At 35.5% G+C, this 19030-nt stretch overlaps 1 protein-coding gene across 3 annotated transcripts in view; it reads left to right on the top strand.

The window, feature by feature from the left end:
* Nucleotides 1-18731, top strand: part of WDPCP (WD repeat containing planar cell polarity effector) — a 444357-nt gene extending 425626 nt beyond the window's left edge. For all 3 annotated transcript variants that reach the window (XM_066267228.1, XM_066267229.1, XM_066267227.1), the window contains 2 exons: nucleotides 9099-9130; nucleotides 15166-18731. In XM_066267228.1, coding sequence (XP_066123325.1) covers nucleotides 9099-9130; nucleotides 15166-15216 — 83 coding nt within the window. In that variant the 3' untranslated portion in view covers nucleotides 15217-18731. The remainder of the gene's footprint in view (nucleotides 1-9098; nucleotides 9131-15165) is intronic.
* The last annotated feature ends 299 nt before the right edge of the window (nucleotides 18732-19030 follow it).

Here is a 19030-nt window from a genome sequence, read left to right as displayed (position 1 = left end):
CATCACTAGATAGATCCTCAAGAAAGAAAATTAACAAAGAAACAGCAGATTTATTGGAAACACTAGATCAACTCGATTTAATAGATATCTTCAGAACCTTTCACCCTAAAGCAGCAGAATATACATTCTTTTCAAGCGCTCATGGTACATTCTCTAGGATAGACCACATGTTAGGGCACAAAAGTGCTCTCAACAAATTTAAGAAGACTGAAATCATATCAAGCACTTTCTCCGATCACAACGGCATGAAACTAGAAATGAATCACAGCAGAAAAGCTCAAAAATACTCAAACACATGGAAACTAAATAGCAGGGTGTTAAATAATGGATTAAGAATGAGATCAAATAAGAAATAAAAAAATTCCTAGAAACGAATGACAATGAGCATACAACAACTCAAAATTTATGGGACACAGCGAAAGCAGTGCTGAGAGGGAAGTTCATAGCACTACAGGCACACTTTCAGAAGCTAGAAAAAGCTCAAATAAACAACTTAACCCTGCATCTAAAAGAATTAGAAAAAGAACAGCAAGTAAAGCCCAAATGTAGTAGAAGGAAGGAAATAAAGATCAGAGCAGAAATAAATGACATAGAGGCTAAAGAAACAATACAGAGGATCAATGAAACTAGGAGCTGGTTCTTTGAAAAGGTAAACAAGATTGATGAACCTTTAAGTAGACTCACCAAGAAAAAGAGAGAGAGGACTCAAATAAATAAAATTAGAAATGAGAGAGGAGAAATAACAACTGACACAACAGAAATACAAAATATTGTAAGAAAATACTATGAAGAACTGTATGCCAAAAAACTAGACAACCTAGATGTAATGGACAAATTCCTTGAAACATACAATCTTCCAAAAATCAATCTGGAAGAATCAGAAAACCTAAACAGACCGATTACACCAAATGAGATAGAAACAGTTATCAAAAAACTCCCAACAAAGAAAAGTCTGGGGCCCGATGGCTTCACAACGGAATTCTACCAAATATTCAAAGAAGAACTAACTCCTATCCTTCTCAAACTATTTCAAAAAATTCAAGAGGAAGGAAGACTTCCAAGCTCCTTTTATGAGGCAAGCATAATTCTGATTCCAAAACCAGGCAAAGACAACACAAAGAAAATTATAGGCCAATATCTCTGATGAATATAGATGCTAAAATCCTCAACAAAATATTAGCAAATCGGATCCAACAATATATGGAAAAAATCATACACCATGATCAAGTGGGATTTATTCTGGGGAGGCAAGGCTGGTACAATATTCGTAAATCAATCAATGTGATTCATCACATAAACAAAAAGAAGGAGAAAAACCATATGATAATTTCAATAGATGCAGAAAAAGCATTTGATAAAATCCAGCACCCATTCATGATCAAAACTCTCAGCAAAGTGGGAATACAGGGAACATACCTCAACACAATAAAGGCCATCTATGAGAAACCCACAGCCAACATCATACTCAATGGGCAAAAATTAAAAGCAATACCCTTAAGATCAGGAACAAGGCAGGGGTGCCCCCTTTCACCACTCTTATTTAACATAGTCCTGGAAGTCCTAGCCACAGCAATCAGACAAGAAGAAGAAATAAAAGGCATTCAAGTTGGAAAAGAAGAAGTAAAACTATCATTATTTGCAGATGATATGATATTGTATATAGAAAACCCTAAAGTCTCAGTCAAAAAACTACTGGACCTGATAAATAAATTCAGCAAAGTGGCAGGATATAAAATTAATACTCAGAAATCAGAAGCATTTTTATACACCAACAATGAACAGTCAGAAAGAGAAATTAAGGAAACAATCCCCTTCACAATTACAACCAAAAAAATAAAGTACCTAGGAGTAAACTTAACCAAGGAGACTAAAGACTTGTACTCGGAAAATTACAAAACATTGATAAAAGAAATCAAGGAAGATACAAACAAATGGAAGCATATACCGTGCTCATGGTTAGGAAGAATAAACATCATTAAAATGTCTATATTACCCAAAGCAATTTATAAATTCAATGCAATACCAATTAAAATACCAATGACATACTTCAAAGATATAGAACACATATTCCAAAAATTTATATGGAACCAAAAAAGGACACGAATAGCCTCAGCAATCTTAAAAAAGAAGAATAAAGTGGGAGGTATCACACTTCCTGATATCAAGTTATACTACAAGGCCATTGTACTCAAAACAGCCTGGTACTGGCATAAGAGCAGGCATATAGATCAATGGAACAAAACAGAGAACCCAGAAATAAACCCACAGTTCTATGGACAACTGATATTTGACAAAGGAGGTAAGGAAATACAATGGAGTAAAGACAGCCTCTTTAACAAATGGTGTTGGGAAAATTGGACAGCTACCTGCAAAAAAATGAAACTAGATCACCAGCTTACACCACTCACAAAAATAAACTCAAAATGGATAAAAGACTTGAATGTAGGCCATGAAACCATAAGCATCTTAGAAGAAAACATAGGCAGTAAGCTCTCCGACATCTCTCGGAGCAATATATTTGCTGATTTATCTCCACGGGGAAGTGAAATAAAAGACAGGATAAACAAATGGGACTATATCAAACTAAAAAGCTTTTGCACAGCTAAAGACAACAAAAACAGAATAAAAAGACAAACTACACAATGGGAGAACATATTTGACAATACGTCTGATAAAGGGTTAATAACCAAAATTTATAAAGAACTTGTAAAACTCAACACCAGGAAGACAAACAACCCAATCCAAAAATAGGCAAAAGAGATGAATAGACACTTCTCCAAAGAGGACATACAAATGGCCAATAGGCATATGAAAAAATGCTCAACATCACTAATCATTAGAGAAATGCAAATTAAAACCACAATGAGATATCACCTTACACCAGTCAGAATGGCGCTTATCAACAAAACAACACAGAATAAGTGCTGGCGAGGATGTGGAGAAAAGGGAACCCTCCTGCACTACTGGTGGGAATGCAGACTGGTGCAGCCACTGTGGAAAACAGTATGGAGATTCCTCAAAAAACTGAAAATCGAACTGCCTTTTGACCCAGCTATCCCACTTTTAGGAATATACCCCAAGGACACCATAGAACGGCTCGAAAAGGAGAAATGCACCCGCATGTTTGTGGCAGCATTGTTCACAATAGCGAAGATCTGGAAACAACCCAAGTGTCCGTCAGAGGACGAGTGGATTAAAAAGCTTTGGTACATATATACTATGGAATACTACTCAGCCATAAGAAATGATGACATCGGATCATTTACAATAACATGGATGGACCTTGACAACATTATACGGAGTGAAATAAGTAAATGAGAAAAAAAACTAAGATGAATCCATACATAGAAGGGACATAAAAATGAGACTCAGAGACATGAACAAGAATGTGATGGCAACAGGGGCAGGGGGTTGGGGGAGGGGGGAGGGGGTGAAGAAGGAGAGAGGGGTTAGGGGAGGGGAGGGGCACAAAGAAAACCAGATAGAAGGTGACAGAAGACAATTTAACTTTGGGGGAGGGGTATACAGCACAATCAAATGTCAAAATAATCTAGAGATATTTTCTCTCAACATATGTACACTGATTTATCAATGTCACTGCATTAAATTTAAAAAAAAAAAAAAAAAAAAAAGCCTGACCAGGTGGTGGCGCAGTGGATAGAGCGTCGGACTGGGATGCGGAAGGACCCAGGTTCGAGACCCCGAGGTGGCCAGCTTGAGCGCGGGCTCATATGGCTTGAGCAAAGAGCTCACCAGCTTGGACCCAAGGTCGCTGGCTCCAGCAGGGGGTTACTCGGTCTGCTGAAGGCCCGCAGTCAAGGCACATGTGAGAAAGCAATCAATGAACAACTAAGAAGTCGCAACGCGCAACGAGAAACTGATGATTGATGCTTCTCATCTCTCTCCATTCCTGTCTGTCTGTCCCTGTCTATCTCTGCCTCTGTAAAAATAAATAAATAAAAAAAAAAAAAAAAAAAAACTTCCAGTAAACAAAAGTCCCAGACCAAATGCCTTCACAGGTGAATTTTACCAAACACTCAAAGAAGAACTAATACCTATCCTTCTCAAGCTATTTCAAAAAATTCAAGAGGAAGGAAGACTTCCAAGCTCTTTTTATGAGGCAAGCATTATCCTCATTCCAAACCAGGTAAAGACATTACAAAGAAAGAAAACTATAGACCATTATTCCTGATAAACATAGATGCTAAAATTCTCAACAAAGTATTAGCAAACCAGATCCATCAATACATCAAAAAGATCATAGCCTGACCTGTGGTGGCGCAGTGGATAAAGCGTCAACCTGGAAACACTGAGGTTGCCAGTTCGAAACCCTGGGCTTGCCTGGTCAAGGCGCATATGGAAGTTGATGCTTCCTGCTCCTCCCCCCTTCTCTCTCTCTCTCTCTCTCTCTCTCCTCTCTATAATGAATAAAAAAAAATCTAAGAAAAAAAATTAAAAAAAAAAAAAGATCATACATCATGATCAAGTGGGATCTATTCCAGGGAGACAAGGCTGGCACAATATTTGCAAATCAATAAATTTGATTCATCACATAAAAGGAAGGATAGCCTGACCAGATGGTAGCACAGTGGACAGGGACGCAGAGGACTCAGGTTCAAAACCCCAATGTTGCCAGCTTGAACACAGGCTCCTCAGGCTTGGGTGCAGGCTCAACAGCTTGAGCACAGGGTTGCTGGCTTGAGTGTGGGATCATAGACATGACCCCATGGGCCACTGGCTTGAACCCAAAGGTCACTGGCTTGAACCCCAAGGTTGCTGGCTTTAGCTAAAAGGTCACTGGCTTGAGCAAGTGGTCACTTGCTCTGCTGTAGCCCCCCCCTCATCCAGTTAAGGCACATATGAGAACGCAATCAATGAACAACTATGGAGCTGCAATAAAGAATTGATGCTAAAAAAAAAATAAACAAAAAATAATAAAAAGAATTGATGCTTCTCATCTCTCTCCATTCCTGTCTGTCTGCCCCTATCTCTTCCTCTCTCTGTCTCTTCCTCTCTGTCACAAAAATAAATAAATAAGGAAGGGAAAAAAAAATCACATGATTATATCAATAAGTGCAGAAAAAGCATTTGATAAAATCCAGCGCCCATTTATCATCAAAACTCTCAGCATGCCCTGGCCAGTTAGCTCAGTGGTAGAGTGTCGGCCTGGTGTATGGAAGTCCTGGGTTTGATTTCTTGCCAGGACACACAGGAGAAGAACCCATCTGCTTCTCCACATTTCCCCCCTTTCTGTTCTATCTCTCTCTTCCCCTCCCGCAACCAAGGCTCCATTGGAGCAAAGTTGGCCGGGGCATTGAGGATGGCTGTTTGGACTCCACCTCAGGTGCTAGAATGGCTCCGATTGCAGCAGAACAATGCCCCAGATGGGCCGAGCATCACCCCCTGGTGGGCATGCTGGGTGGATTCCAGTCTGGCACATGCAGGAGTCTGTCTGCCTCCCCCGCTTCTCACTTTGGAAAAATACAAAAAAAAAAAAAAGACCTCTCAACAAAGTGGGAATACAGGGAACATACCTCAACATAATAAATGCCATCTATGACAATAGCCAACATCATCCTCAATGGGAAAAAATTAAAAGCAATCCCCTTAAGACCAGGAATAAGGCAGAGGTGCTCCCTTTTACCACTCATATTCAATATAGTACTGGAAGTCCTAGCCACAGCAATCAGACAAGAAGAAGAAATAAAAGGCATCCAAATTGGAAAAGAAGAAGTAAACCTATCATTATTTGCTGATGACATGATACTGTACATAAAAAACCCTAAAGTCTCAGTCAAAAAAACTACTAGACCTGATAAATGAACTTGGCAATAAAATTAATGTTCAAAAATCAGTGGCATATTTATACACCAACAATAAACTGTCAGAAAGAGAAATTAAGGCAACAGTCCCATTCACTATTGCAACAACAACAAAAAATAATAAATTACCTAGGAATAAGTTTAACCAAGGAGGTAAAAGACTAATACTTAGAAAATTATAAGACATTGAAAAAAGAAATCAAGGAATATACAAATAAATGGAAGTATATACTATGTTCATGGATAGGAAGAACAAACGTCATTAAAATGTCTATACTTTCCAAAGCAATCTATAAATTCAATGCAATTCCTGTTACAATACCAACAGCATACTTCAAAGATATAGAACAAATATCTCAAAAATTTACATGGAACCAAAAAAGAACACAAATAACTTCATCAATTTTGGAAATGAAGAATAAAGTGGGAGGTATCACACTTCCTGATATCAAGTTATACTACAAGGCCATTGTAATCAAAACAGCCTGGTACTGGCATAAGCACAGGCATATAGATTAGTGGAACAGTACAGAGAACCTAGAAATAAATCCACGCTTTTATGGTCAATTGATATTTGACAAAGGAGGTAAGAGCATACAATAGAGTAAAGAAAGTCTCTAATAAATGGTGTTGAGAAAACTGGACAGGTACATGCAAAAAAATGAAATGAACTTTACATCATTTACAAAAATAAACTCAAAATGGATAAAAGGCTTAAATGTAAGGCATGAAACCATAAACACCTTGAAAGAAAACATAGGCAGTAAACTCTCCGATATCTTTCATACCAATATTTTTGGGAGACTTGAATCCATGTAGACACAATAAATAAAAATTAAAAAAAAAAAATTTTTAAAAGAAACGAAATCTAGCTTGACCAGGCGGTGGCGCAGTGGATAGAGCGTTGGACTGGGATGCAGAGGACCCAGGTTCAAGACCCCGAGGTCTCCAGCTTGAGCTCAGGCTCATCTGGTTTGAGCAAAAAGCCCACTAGCTTGAACCCAAGGTCGCTGGCTCTAGCAAGGGGTTACTCAGTCTGCTGAAGGCCCACGGTCAAGGCACATATGAGAGAGCAATCAATGAACAACTAAGGTGTTGCAACGTGCAATGAAAAACTAATGATTGATGCTTCTCATCTCTCTCCGTTCCTGTCTGTCTGTCCCTGTCTATCCCTCTCTCTGACTCACTCTCTGTCTCTGTAAAAAATAAATAAATAAAATTAAAAAAAAAAAAAAAAGAAACGAAATCTATATTACCATACAATTTTGAAGAAGATATATTTTCTGATCTAAAATTAAGTTCCAGCTAAGGTAAAAAACTGTCCCAGTTTTAGCATTTTAAGTACCAAATCCTGGGAAACCTCTCAGTCCCAGAAAACTAGAACTTAATGCCAGTCGTGTTTTTTCAGGCCTAGATGCAAACGCAAAGGAAATGTCCATATTTCAAACTGTGCAATTGAGGAGCTTCCATCTAACCTGCAACTAGAAGTGATTAATCTGCAAAGTAACAATGTGCTAACAGTCAAACACCAAGAGAAGAATCTAATACTATTCTATATAATAAGATGCTGTTCATGGGTTGGTATCAGTATTTGTACTTGTCTGTTTGAAAAGGCATTTTCATAAGTGAAATACATAAAATCTTATCAGAGATCAGCATGAACAGATGAGCATTTGAAGTTGAGTTTGATGAAACAGAACAGTAACTTTGAACCCCAAATAATTGAAATGGCATCCGCCATCCCCAGTAGTAGGTATGCTTCACACACACACAAAAATTATACTATTACTGTAGTTTGAATTTTTCAATTAAAAAATTGTAGAATTTTTCTCTTTTGTTATATAATAAGTACTTAGTATCTTCAGTGTTCCCTCTTGGCCGGCAAAGCCTAAAACATTTACTATCGGGCCCTTTACATTATGTCGGTCTCTCGTCTAAACTAAGACAAATACAGTTACAGGATGGGGACTGTCTTAATTGACAAACTCAATGAAGCAGTAACACTAGCTTTTATAGGAAAAATAAACAAAAGTGGCATACATTTAAAAGACGGTAACACCCATCAATCTTTTTAGATGTCCATCTAGAATCTAGATCATAAATTATAACACATTTGATATGGAAGTTAATTTTCCTTTATATGATAAAATTGGTATAGAGTCAATGAAGATTGACAGTAACATGGTGAAACTTGGTGTCTTTTTGAAGTTTTTTTTTTTTTTTTTAGTTTAGCTCAAAAATGTCAAGATTACAAAATAAAAATTACTACTTAAAACACAGAGTATCCCTGGCTGTTTTTATTGTCTATAGAAGACTCTTAAAATATACATAAATTAAAGCAGTGTAGTTTGTTTTGTTTAGTCATAAGAACAATTTGTTGTCAATTGGGAAGACAAAATTTTGAGTCAGTTTCTGAGAGAGATTGTTAATGTTAATACTCCTAGAAATCTTCCAGAAGAGAATAACCATCTTACTGTGTGATGCAAGCTTTTATCTACTTAAATGCAAGAGCCAATGCATTATTTTTTAAAAATCCAGAAAAATCCTACAAAAGTATATTAAATCCAGATTTCACAGCATGGCTCCATCTTGTATTGAAAATGGTATGAAATGTCTTAACTCTGTACCTAAACAAAACATCCCAGTGTATACAAAAATGCCCCCAAAAAGCAAGTAATTTAGAGTTAATAACAGATTAGTAACATGTATTTTTATAGAAATACAATCATCGTCAAGGTATTTCTTGGTAGTAGGACTACAAGGAGGAATAAAAAGCCGCTGATAAACTTTGGAAAACTTCCCAACTGGGAAGGTAGACTAAGTGAATAATAACAGGAGGTAACATACACATGGTGCCGAATGAGTGGCAGATGCATACATGCACCAAGTACTATACTGGGATCTATGAATGCCAGCAGTTACGGTTTCAAGGATGAGAAATGTACATTAATACCAACTAATATACATCAATAATGAGGAATTAGGTTGTGGCAGTAACGACACTTAGCCTAATGGCATATACATTTAAGTAAAGGTGCCTCTTTTAAAAGCATCATTTTAATGTACAAAGTGAGGGCCAGCAGGTATATCACTGCTCTGAGAGCAAATACTCACTAATTTGAAGTGTGGTTATTGCTTTCTCTAGAGTTTTTAGTATTTTAAGTTATGATTAAATATTTCTCTTTTTTTAGTGAAGATATTAAGAGATTCTGTTAGTTTTTATTAAGGTCCTTTATTAGATTTAAATATAATTAATGTTGTGATCTTTTATTTCAGAGGGAGAAATTAAAGAAGACTGCATAGGACAGGTAAAACACTTTTGATTACTATTTATTAGACCTTAAATTCCAAGAGAAAAGCATACTATATGTGATTATTTTGAATTCTCAAATATTTGCCTGCTGCTGTATATTAAGTGGAAACATTTTTCTAGAAAGTAAATCAGCTTATCAGTATTTCAAAGTTGTAATTATTAAAATATTTATTTCTGAAAAATAAAAATTGTGCATATGAAACATATACAAGTGAAATTATATATCTGAAATTTGCCTCAAAATAATCCAGTGGGGAGAAAGTAGGGATATAGGTGACCCTACATCAGCATGAGTTGATAACTGATGAAGGGGAGTGGTGGGCAATATAGCAGGGTACAGATACCATTCTCTATTCTTTGGTATATGTTTGAAATTATCCAGAATTAAAAGTTCAAGTATAAAAGTTTTATAATAAGGACAGTTATCAAAATAACTTTATTACATTTATGTGTAATATTAGCAATACCAGTGAGTTCTCTCTTGATATTGTGTCGCTGACATTACATTGAAGTTCATTTTGAGAGGAGGTGTCAATGCCTTGTTACACCATTTCAGAAAGCCTAGGTATAAGTCAGAGAAAGCCTCATCATCTTATTAAAAGCCCACAATGGACTGTAATAACTGATTCATTATGAGACTTGAGTTTAAATGATAGTCCCACAATTACTAGCATTATAACTTTGGAAAAATCATTTCATCTCTATAAGCCTCAACGTACTCATCTGCAAACTAGAGAGAATTCCACATACCCCACAGGATTTCTATGAGACTCTATTGTGACCATGTATGTGGTAGGACTTTGTTAATTATATGGAGCTATAGTAGTGATAATAATAATAATCAACATCAGTACTTTAATCTCCTTTATGGACACATCTATATTGACAATAAAACTTTTTAAAATTTTTTGTTTGGAGAGAACTACTACTCCATATTACTGCTGAATATATATGCATAATAATCTGCATTTAATTTGTTAAAGCTTAAAGAAACTTAACCATAAATTTTGTATTTTTAAAATAGCTTCTTTCTTTAGAACCCTCACTAAAGAAATAAAACTGCATTCTGTCAGAATTTTACAGATACACAAGTATACATGATAATCAATCAAGAAACTGACTTCCCAAGGGTCTTTCTAGAGGACTTGTACAGAACAAGAGAAACATCAATCAGCTAGAATGGTTATCATAACCTAACTGGCTGTAAGTCTGAGTTCAGATTAGCACCAACTCACATAAACTTCATTTTCAACCCTCATGTTTCTTTTTTCAGAAATTGTTAAATACAGTTAAAATACAGATTTTTACAACCTGTCATTATTGCTTGTAAAGGATTTTCTCATTCAAACATTTTATGCGCTACATTTTAAAAGTAGGGTTTTGTGTATCTGTATAATTTTCTCTTAATAACTTTTTCAGTATGTCTCTTTATCAACTATTTACCAACTTTAATCAACTGAATATATTAAATAGAAATAATTTTTAAATAAAATAATTAATGTTTATTTATCAAGTGCTTATTATCTGACTGGCACTGATTTCATTACTTTAAATATTTTAATGCAGTTAATTCTCACAACAACCTTATTAGGTAAATACTACTATTAGCCTCCTTTTACAAACAGCAGACACAAAAATTAAGTTGCTTCCCCACAGTCACACAACTTGTAAGGCATGCAGCTGGAATTCAAACCCAGTCTGGCTCTACACCAGGGTTTCTAAATCTCAGAGCTACTGACATTTTTTTTGGACTGGATGATTCTTTGTTTTAGGGGGACCCTCCTGTGCATTGCAGGGTGTCCAGCAGCATCCCTGGCCTCTATCTACTAAATGCCAGTAGCTTCCCCATCCAAGTCATGACAACCAAGCAACGTCTCCAGACATCATAAAGTGTCTCCTTGGGGGAGGGAGAAATCATGAATGATTAAAGCAGTATAGTTTATGGTAGTATATTTCACCACAATTTAAAAAATAATTAAAAAGAAAAAGAAAGGAATGAAACCACTAGAGTTCTAACTAGCTCTAGGCAAGATTTTAAGAGGGATTTGTGCTAATAACAAAAGTTGAGGGGAAGAATTTGAGTTCTGTATTTAAGCGTTTTTATTTTTAGAGAGGGGGGTGGAGAGAGAGAGGAGAGAGAGAAGGGGGGGAGGAGCAGGAAGCATCAACTCCCATATGTGCCTTGACCAGGCAAGCCCAGGGTTTCGAACCGGCGACCTCAGCATTTCCAGGTCGACGCTTTATCCACTGCGCCACCACAAGTCAGGCTATTTAAGCGTTTTTAGATAGCTTTAAAAAATTTATTAAATTTCTTGGAGTGACATTGATTAATATGATAATATAGGTTTCAGGTGTACAATTCTATAATACATCATCTGTATACTGTACTGTGTGTCCACCACTCAATGTTAAATCTCCTTCCATCACCACATATTTGACCCATTTTGCCCTCTTCTACCTTCCTCCCCCGTCCCCTATTCTCCTCTGGTAACCACCATATTGTTGTCTATATGGTATCTCAAATTTTTGTTTGTCTTGTTTGCTGCTCTCAGTTTTATATCCCACATATGAATGAAATCATATGGTTCTTAACTTTTTCTGACTATTTTGCTTAGCTTGATATTCTCAAGACTCATTCATGTTATAAAATGACAGTACATTTTGCCTTTTCTGATGGCCGAGTAGTATTCCATATTGGATATGTACCATATCTTCCTTATTCAATCATCTGTTGGAGGAAACTTTAGTTGTTGCCATGTCTTGGCCACCGTGATTAATGCTGCATTGAACATAAAGGTGCATATATCTTTGTGAATAAATCTTCTCAAGTTTTCAGGTAGAAAGCAGAAGAGAGTTTGCTGAATTACATGGTAACTCTATTCTTAATTTTTTGAGGAACCATCATACTGTTTTTTCATAGTGGCTGCACCAATTTACATTTCTACCAGTACTGTATGAGGGTTCCTTTTTTTCTCCACAGCCTCTCCAACACTTACTACCTGTCTTGTTGATAATAGCCATTCTAACAGGTGTGAGGTGGTATCTCATTGTGATTTTATTTGCATTTCCCTAACCGCTAGTGAAGTTGAGCATCTTTTTATACCTGTATCTGTTGCTCATTTGTGTCTTCATGGGTGAAGTGTCCGTTCAGGTCCTCAGCCTAATTTTTAATTGGCTTGTTTTATCGTTGTTCAGTTGTATGAGTTCTTTTTATATATTTTGGATAACCTATTGTTAGAGCTGTTTGCAAAAATCTTCTATTCAGTTGGTTGCCTTTTGGTTCTGTTGGTTTGTTTGCCTGTGCAGAAGCTTTTTATTATAATTTGATATGGTCTCATGCATTTATTTTTTGCTTTTACTTCCCTTGCCTTTTAGGTCAAATTCATAAAATCCTAAGACCAATGTCCATTAATATAGTACCTATGTTTACTTTTATTTAGTTTATTGTTTAAGGTCCTATATTTAGGTTTTTGACCCATTTTGAGTTACTTTTTGTGTGTGATGACAAATAGCAGTCTAGTTTCATTCTTTTGTATGTGGCTTTCCACTTTTCCCAGCACCATTTATAGAAGAAGGTTTTTTTATCATATGTTTTGGCTCCTTTGTTGAAAATTATTTGCCCATATACATGTCGGTTTATTTCTGGACTCTCAATTTTCTGTCCCATTGGTCTACAAATAAAAGTTAATGAGGCTAACTTGGACTTGCATATTGGAACTAATTTCTAAGGATGGAATATACCTCTTTCTTGTTTCCAACCCTGGCTTTGGTCATAGACATGTAAGTAATAAATGATGTTGTTTATATATATATATAAATTATCTTACCTGAACTACTCATTGGTATACTGTCTGGAAGACAAAGACATCGTGAACTTAGAAATGAAAGAAACTCATTTTTTCAATGTGGAATTATGACAGTTACAGTGATATGTTACTTATATTGTTGTGTCTGTCCTTATTTCATCTAGGAGAGTGTAGTGCAGATAGACTGGAGAGTGTGGAAGTATGTATACATACTATGTGCTCATATATATATATCCCCATGGATTAAGCCATAGTTTTCATATGACTGGGAGGACCATAAGTAAATTCTTTACTTTCTGTTTTCCAAATTTTATTTAATGAATATACTTTATTTCTAATATTTATTAAATAACTGAGTATACAAAGTATGTTATTTCATTATTCATCAAAATATTCCTATATAGAGGACAAGTCTAGGTTATTCAGCATGAAACAGACTTTCATGGAAACCTTGGAAATGTCCTGAAGTCTTCTTTTAAAAATAGAATGGATTTTAAAGGAAATCCATCAAGGAAAATACTTATTTTTTTTAAGTCCTTGGAAATCCTTGAGAACTTAATTCTGTGATTCCTACTTTTTAAAAATGTAATTCCTAATGTAAGAGAGGCCTCAAGGGCTGCGGAGAAGACACTGCAGAGCATCCAAAATATGGCTGAACAGACCATGCTTTCTGGGTATGCAACGTCTGGCCTTCAAGCAAAAATTATATTCAGATATTAGAAAATAATTTACCTAGGATCTCTGCCAGTTAGTGAATAATACCAAAAGCTAAAGCCAGGTTTCTTGATCCACTAGAATGTGGCATAAATAATAGACATTAGGCCTGACCTGTGGTGGCGCAGTGGGATAAAGCGTCGACCTGGAACACTGAGGTCGCCGGTTCAAAACCTTGGGCTTGCCTGGTCAAGGCACATATGGGAATTGATGCTTCCTGCTCCTCCCCCTTCTCTCTCTCTCTGTCTCTCTCTCTCACTCCTCTCTCTCTAAAATCAATAAATAAAATATTTAAAAAAAAATAATAGACATTGGTATATAGAGGTTTATAAGCCAGGAGTTGGAGCTTATGTGTTTTTTAAATACCAGTGCTTTTGTAAATGATTTTTTGTTTTTAAATTGAAAGCTAAAAGCCAGCACCTACACACAAGCCTCAGGAAATATTAAATTACTCATTCTTCTTGTTGCCTGTTTTTCCAGGTTTTTAAAAAAGCTTGTGTCCATCCGGATCCACAAGTACTTGCATACATACATGTTCCCTTACTTGCCAGGCTCACACCTGTTCTCTTTGAAATGGAACTACTTACAGTACTGTAATGCAATGTCTTTCTGAAAGGCTTCTCTTAGCAAAAGAACTTTCAAAGTATAACTTAGAAATAACTTTTAAGAAAAATATCTCCAATCATGACATGTTAGTGTAAGTACAACCAGCATCTCTGCACTCTCTTTACCTTTCCCCTTTACCATTTCGAGTCGAAGTAGGTTATCGCCAAACTTTTGAAAATGTCCCCACTGTGTTATTTTTCAAATGATATCACTCATAGTAAGAGATGATTTTACTTTGGGTGTGAAACACACAATACAATATACCATCGATATATTATAGAATTATATACTTGAAACCCATTTAATTTTATTAACCAATGTCACATCAATAATTTTAATTTTAAAAATAATGAAAATCCTTGTTGGGGGATAAAAAGAAAGAATAAGAAGTGGGAAATGGATGAGATTCTTGTTAGTACCTCTTTACAGCTTCCTAAAATTTTATACAGGGCTTATAAAATCATTCTCTATGAACCATTACTTCTAGAGCCCCTAACAAATACTTAGTAAAACATCAAAATTAAGAAGTATATGCTATGTAGAATCTTTTAGAACAGATAGTATTGTAAAAATCAAATAGGAGGAATCACAAATGACCTACAATTTACAACTTTTCATTGTAGAAGCCCTCAGATGCTTCCAGATTTCAACTAATATCCTTTCCTTTCCTCTTTGCCTTTTTATGTTTCACGTATTATTTTTCTTCACTGACTTTTATGAATACTATACAAAAAATTTAAGAGTAAGATAAATATACAGTTCGCTTGTTAACATATTTAATGAATTTTAAACTTAATTTTGTTTCACTGTTTTATAGATTTAAATTAAAAGTATTAAAAATATAATATTAAGTCAATTATTTTTACTCTCTGCTTAAATATGATTTTTATTTCTTTACTTTCAGGAAATTGGAGATGGTGGTTCTCTCAGAATGGTTCACTTTGGTTTGGTATAAATAATATGAAATTTGTGTTTTACTGACTAAAACCTCCCTGTATGGAGTAAGAAGAGGAAAGACAGTATAAATTAGTTAAGAGTTTAAATTCAGAGTGTTCTTCAAAGTAAAGTTTTATTAGTTTCAAAAACATGCAGCACAATGGCGAAGTGATTCTAAGTAAATGTGCTTACCTTATTTGCATTAATGTAAAATTTTGGAAGGTTCCTAAACTGTACATTATTTGGTGCTTCAAAAGAAGAATGCTTAAACTTGGCTCTTCCAAGTATTTAAACATTTCCTCTTGTGATCTTGTTTACATGATTAATTCCTATTATAAATGAAGTATTGAGCAAAAATTTCAGCCCAGACCCATTTTAGGAGACAGTTTTCCCTAGGTCTCTATAATTAGTGCTATGAGGCACTGACTTCTCCCCATCCCCTTGGAACAAATTACTGTCTCCCTCTGAAGCAAAGGACAGGCATGCTTACTGCCCATTATAAAAAATCTAAGTTCCCTAAGCTCCAAATTCTTATCCTTTACACAGCCCACTGAGTGTGAAGATGTCCTCTGTCCCTCTTTATATCACTCTGTAGGAAGGGAGCTCAGGAAATCTAAGTTGATACTTTAGGTATTATAATTGTGAGCAATAAAGTGTCTTTTACCTCTGACGGAGGAGTCTCCTGTGTTCTACCAGCATGAAACTGGAGTTTGATAACTTGTTAGCTTGCAAGCAGAGTAAAGATCTCAGACCTTTAAAGTTCTTGACACCCATCCATTAATTAGAAAGCATATATTTTATAATTGTAAACATCTATAATAATGAATATCTTTTTCAAATATTGTATATGAGGTAAATTATATATTTAAATCTATAGTTTAGAGCTAATTGGATTGAAGGCTTTTATAGTTTAGGTTTTTCTCCCTATTCTTCTGTTCCTCTACCAGAGAGGAGGACAGGAAAAGGAGATGAAACCCCAATGACATTTTTCAGTTTGCTGCTGCTCTGGAAAAGCCTTAGCGATGCAGAGTGTGGGAGCCACGCTGCAAAGAGATGTAGAGCTTCCAACAAATTTTCATTTTACTATTCCCAACCCTCTTTATTACATGAAACAAAAGTTAAATAATTTTTTTAATTGTATTGAGAAAGATACAGTTTTTGTCAAGACGGCAACATTTTCTCCGTATTTTCTAGTATATAGTTATAAATCAAAAATACAAACCACGTTTCCTGACCTACCAAATCCTTTGTTTATTTGACCACTGTCTTCTTCAGCAAGATGAGAGACTAGTAGAAAAGTTCAGGACTATTTCTATGTCCTGTGTAAGTAGACCATAGTCTATGCTAAAAAGTAAAAACTTAAATGAGATATTAAGATAAAATACGAATATAAGTAAAACTATTTTGTTCTATATAATGATGATGTTTGCTAGTTGTCTAGGTGAAAACTAAACAAAGCTTAATTTTTTAATTTTCTTATTATTTATTGATTTTTTTAGAGAGAGAAGGAGGGAGATAGAGAAAGAGAAACAGCGATTCATTGTCCCACTTATACTTATGCATTCATCGGTCAAAACTTAGTTCTTAAATAAATTACCCATTTTCCCACTTCATGTGCCTCTGGAAAAATTAACGTGAATGAATATATATATATAATATATATATATATATTATATATATATATATGTTTAGATAGTGGTAAGATGAGATTCTTGACAATGTCCATGGTTTATAAATACTATGTTTTCCAAATGCTGTGAACCTGGAGGTGTGTTCTGATTAAATGTTACAACAAATTGTATCCCTCTTCTGCTACAGACAAGCGGGGTTGTCACGTGTCATGTGCTCCCGTGGAGGTGAGAAGAGTGGTGTAACAAGAACAGCTGGGGAGCAACTGCACCAGCACTGACATGTTCACAGTGTGTCCTTTAGGAATAGGTCCATAAGCTTTTTCAACTCTTCTCCAAAATTCCCAGACCCCAAATAATGCCATAATGACTCATATTAGCTATAATGCTGTACCTGTTGTCTAGAATAAACTATGTTAGGAATGCTTATTATCTAAAAGGTTTTGGTTCTTTAAAAAGTCAAATAACCTAAACTGCTATTATATTTGCACTATCCTGCTCTGTGTGCCTGGAATCATCCCTTTGTCTAGTGTACCCACGCTGTACAATAAGTCTTCACTTAACATTGTCAATAGCTTCTGTGACTTTAAGAAAAATGATGTATAACAAAGCCACTTTTAAACACGAGTTAAGTTCCTATGGCATCTTATCAATATTATAATGAAATGACGCTGAATTATGTTATTTAGGGATCTGCTATATACCGCTCGGGACAAAAGTAGGTTTACCGTTGTGAGTATGCAAAACAGAGTTTATTACTGTATTATTTCCCATACCAACAACTGTAAGCCTACTTTTGCCCATCCCTGTACATTTCCTGCCTGTTAATCATTTAGCAGCCATCTCAGTTATCAGATTGAATCCCACAGTATCAGAGTGCATTTGTTCAAACAACCCTTATTTCAATGAATGGCCCCAAAGCCCAAGAGTAGTGATGCTGGCAACTCGGAAATGCCAAAGAGAAGCCAGAGAAGCCATACAATGATTTGTTTAAGGGAAAAGGTAGAAGTTCTCTACTTAACAAGTAAAGAAAAAAATGATATGCTGAGGTTGCTAAGATCTATGGTAAGAATCTATCCGGAAATTGTGAAGAAGAAAAAAGAAATTCGTATTAGTTTTGCTGTCACACCTCAAGCGGTAAAAGTTATGACAACAGTGGGTATAAAGATGAAAAAGCATTAGCCAGACCAGTGGTAAGTTACTCCAATAAAGTGGCAAGAATCCAAACAATATTTAATGGCACTATTTCACCACATAAACCATCAAAGAACTTTTCCATGAATCCCTATGAAAGTCTGAAAAAAATATGTTTTTGAGGTTTATTTAAATTTAATTTGGAGAAGAAGTATACATCAACCAGTCAAGAAGCATGCCATTCATTCTTCATAATCTAACTTAACGAATTCAGCTTTTTGCTGAATTGCAGCCATATTTCTGTCAGTTCTAGTGATATGAGGGATTAATCTGAAACAAGACAGTGAAGCTTAGTCCTTATAATCTAGTCTTCATGCTACAGCGATTTCAAAGTTATTTTATTTTGTAAAATATTTTTAAAAGAAAAATTATAAAAAAGTAATGCTATACAATCCCTCTACTGGGTAGATACCCCCCAAACTCAGAAACATTGATACGTAAAGACACATGTAGCCTCATGTTCATTGCAGCATTGTTCATAGTGGCCAAGACATGGAAACAACCAAAAAGCCCTTCAATAGATGACTGGATAAAGAAGATGTGGCACATATACACTGTGGAATACTACTCAGCCATAAGAAATGATGACATCAGATCATTTACAACAAAATGGTTGGATCTTGGTAACATTATATGGAGTGAAATAAGTAAATCAGAAAAAACTAAGAACTGCATGATTCCATACATAGGTGGGACATAAAAACGAGACTAAGAGACATGGACAAGAGTGTGGTTATGGGGGGGGGGGTGGAGAGGGAAAGGGGGAGGGGGAGGGGCACAAAGAAAACTAGATAGAAGGTGATGGAGGACAATCTGACTTTGGGTGATGGGTATGCAACATAATTGAATGACAAGATAACCTGAACATGTTTTCTTTGAACATATGTACCCTGATTTATTGATGTCACCCCATTAAAATAAAAATTTAATATACAAAATGTAATGCTATAAATGTACATAGAACAAGAATAATTTCCCTAAAATATTAGGTTTTAATGTCCATGTAACATG

The sequence above is a fragment of the Saccopteryx bilineata genome, chromosome 3 (genome assembly GCF_036850765.1).
Source record: "Saccopteryx bilineata isolate mSacBil1 chromosome 3, mSacBil1_pri_phased_curated, whole genome shotgun sequence".
NCBI classification, from domain to species: Eukaryota; Metazoa; Chordata; class Mammalia; order Chiroptera; family Emballonuridae; genus Saccopteryx; species Saccopteryx bilineata.
Note: the sequence above shows the minus strand (reverse complement) of the source record. Positions and strands in the feature narration are given on the sequence as shown.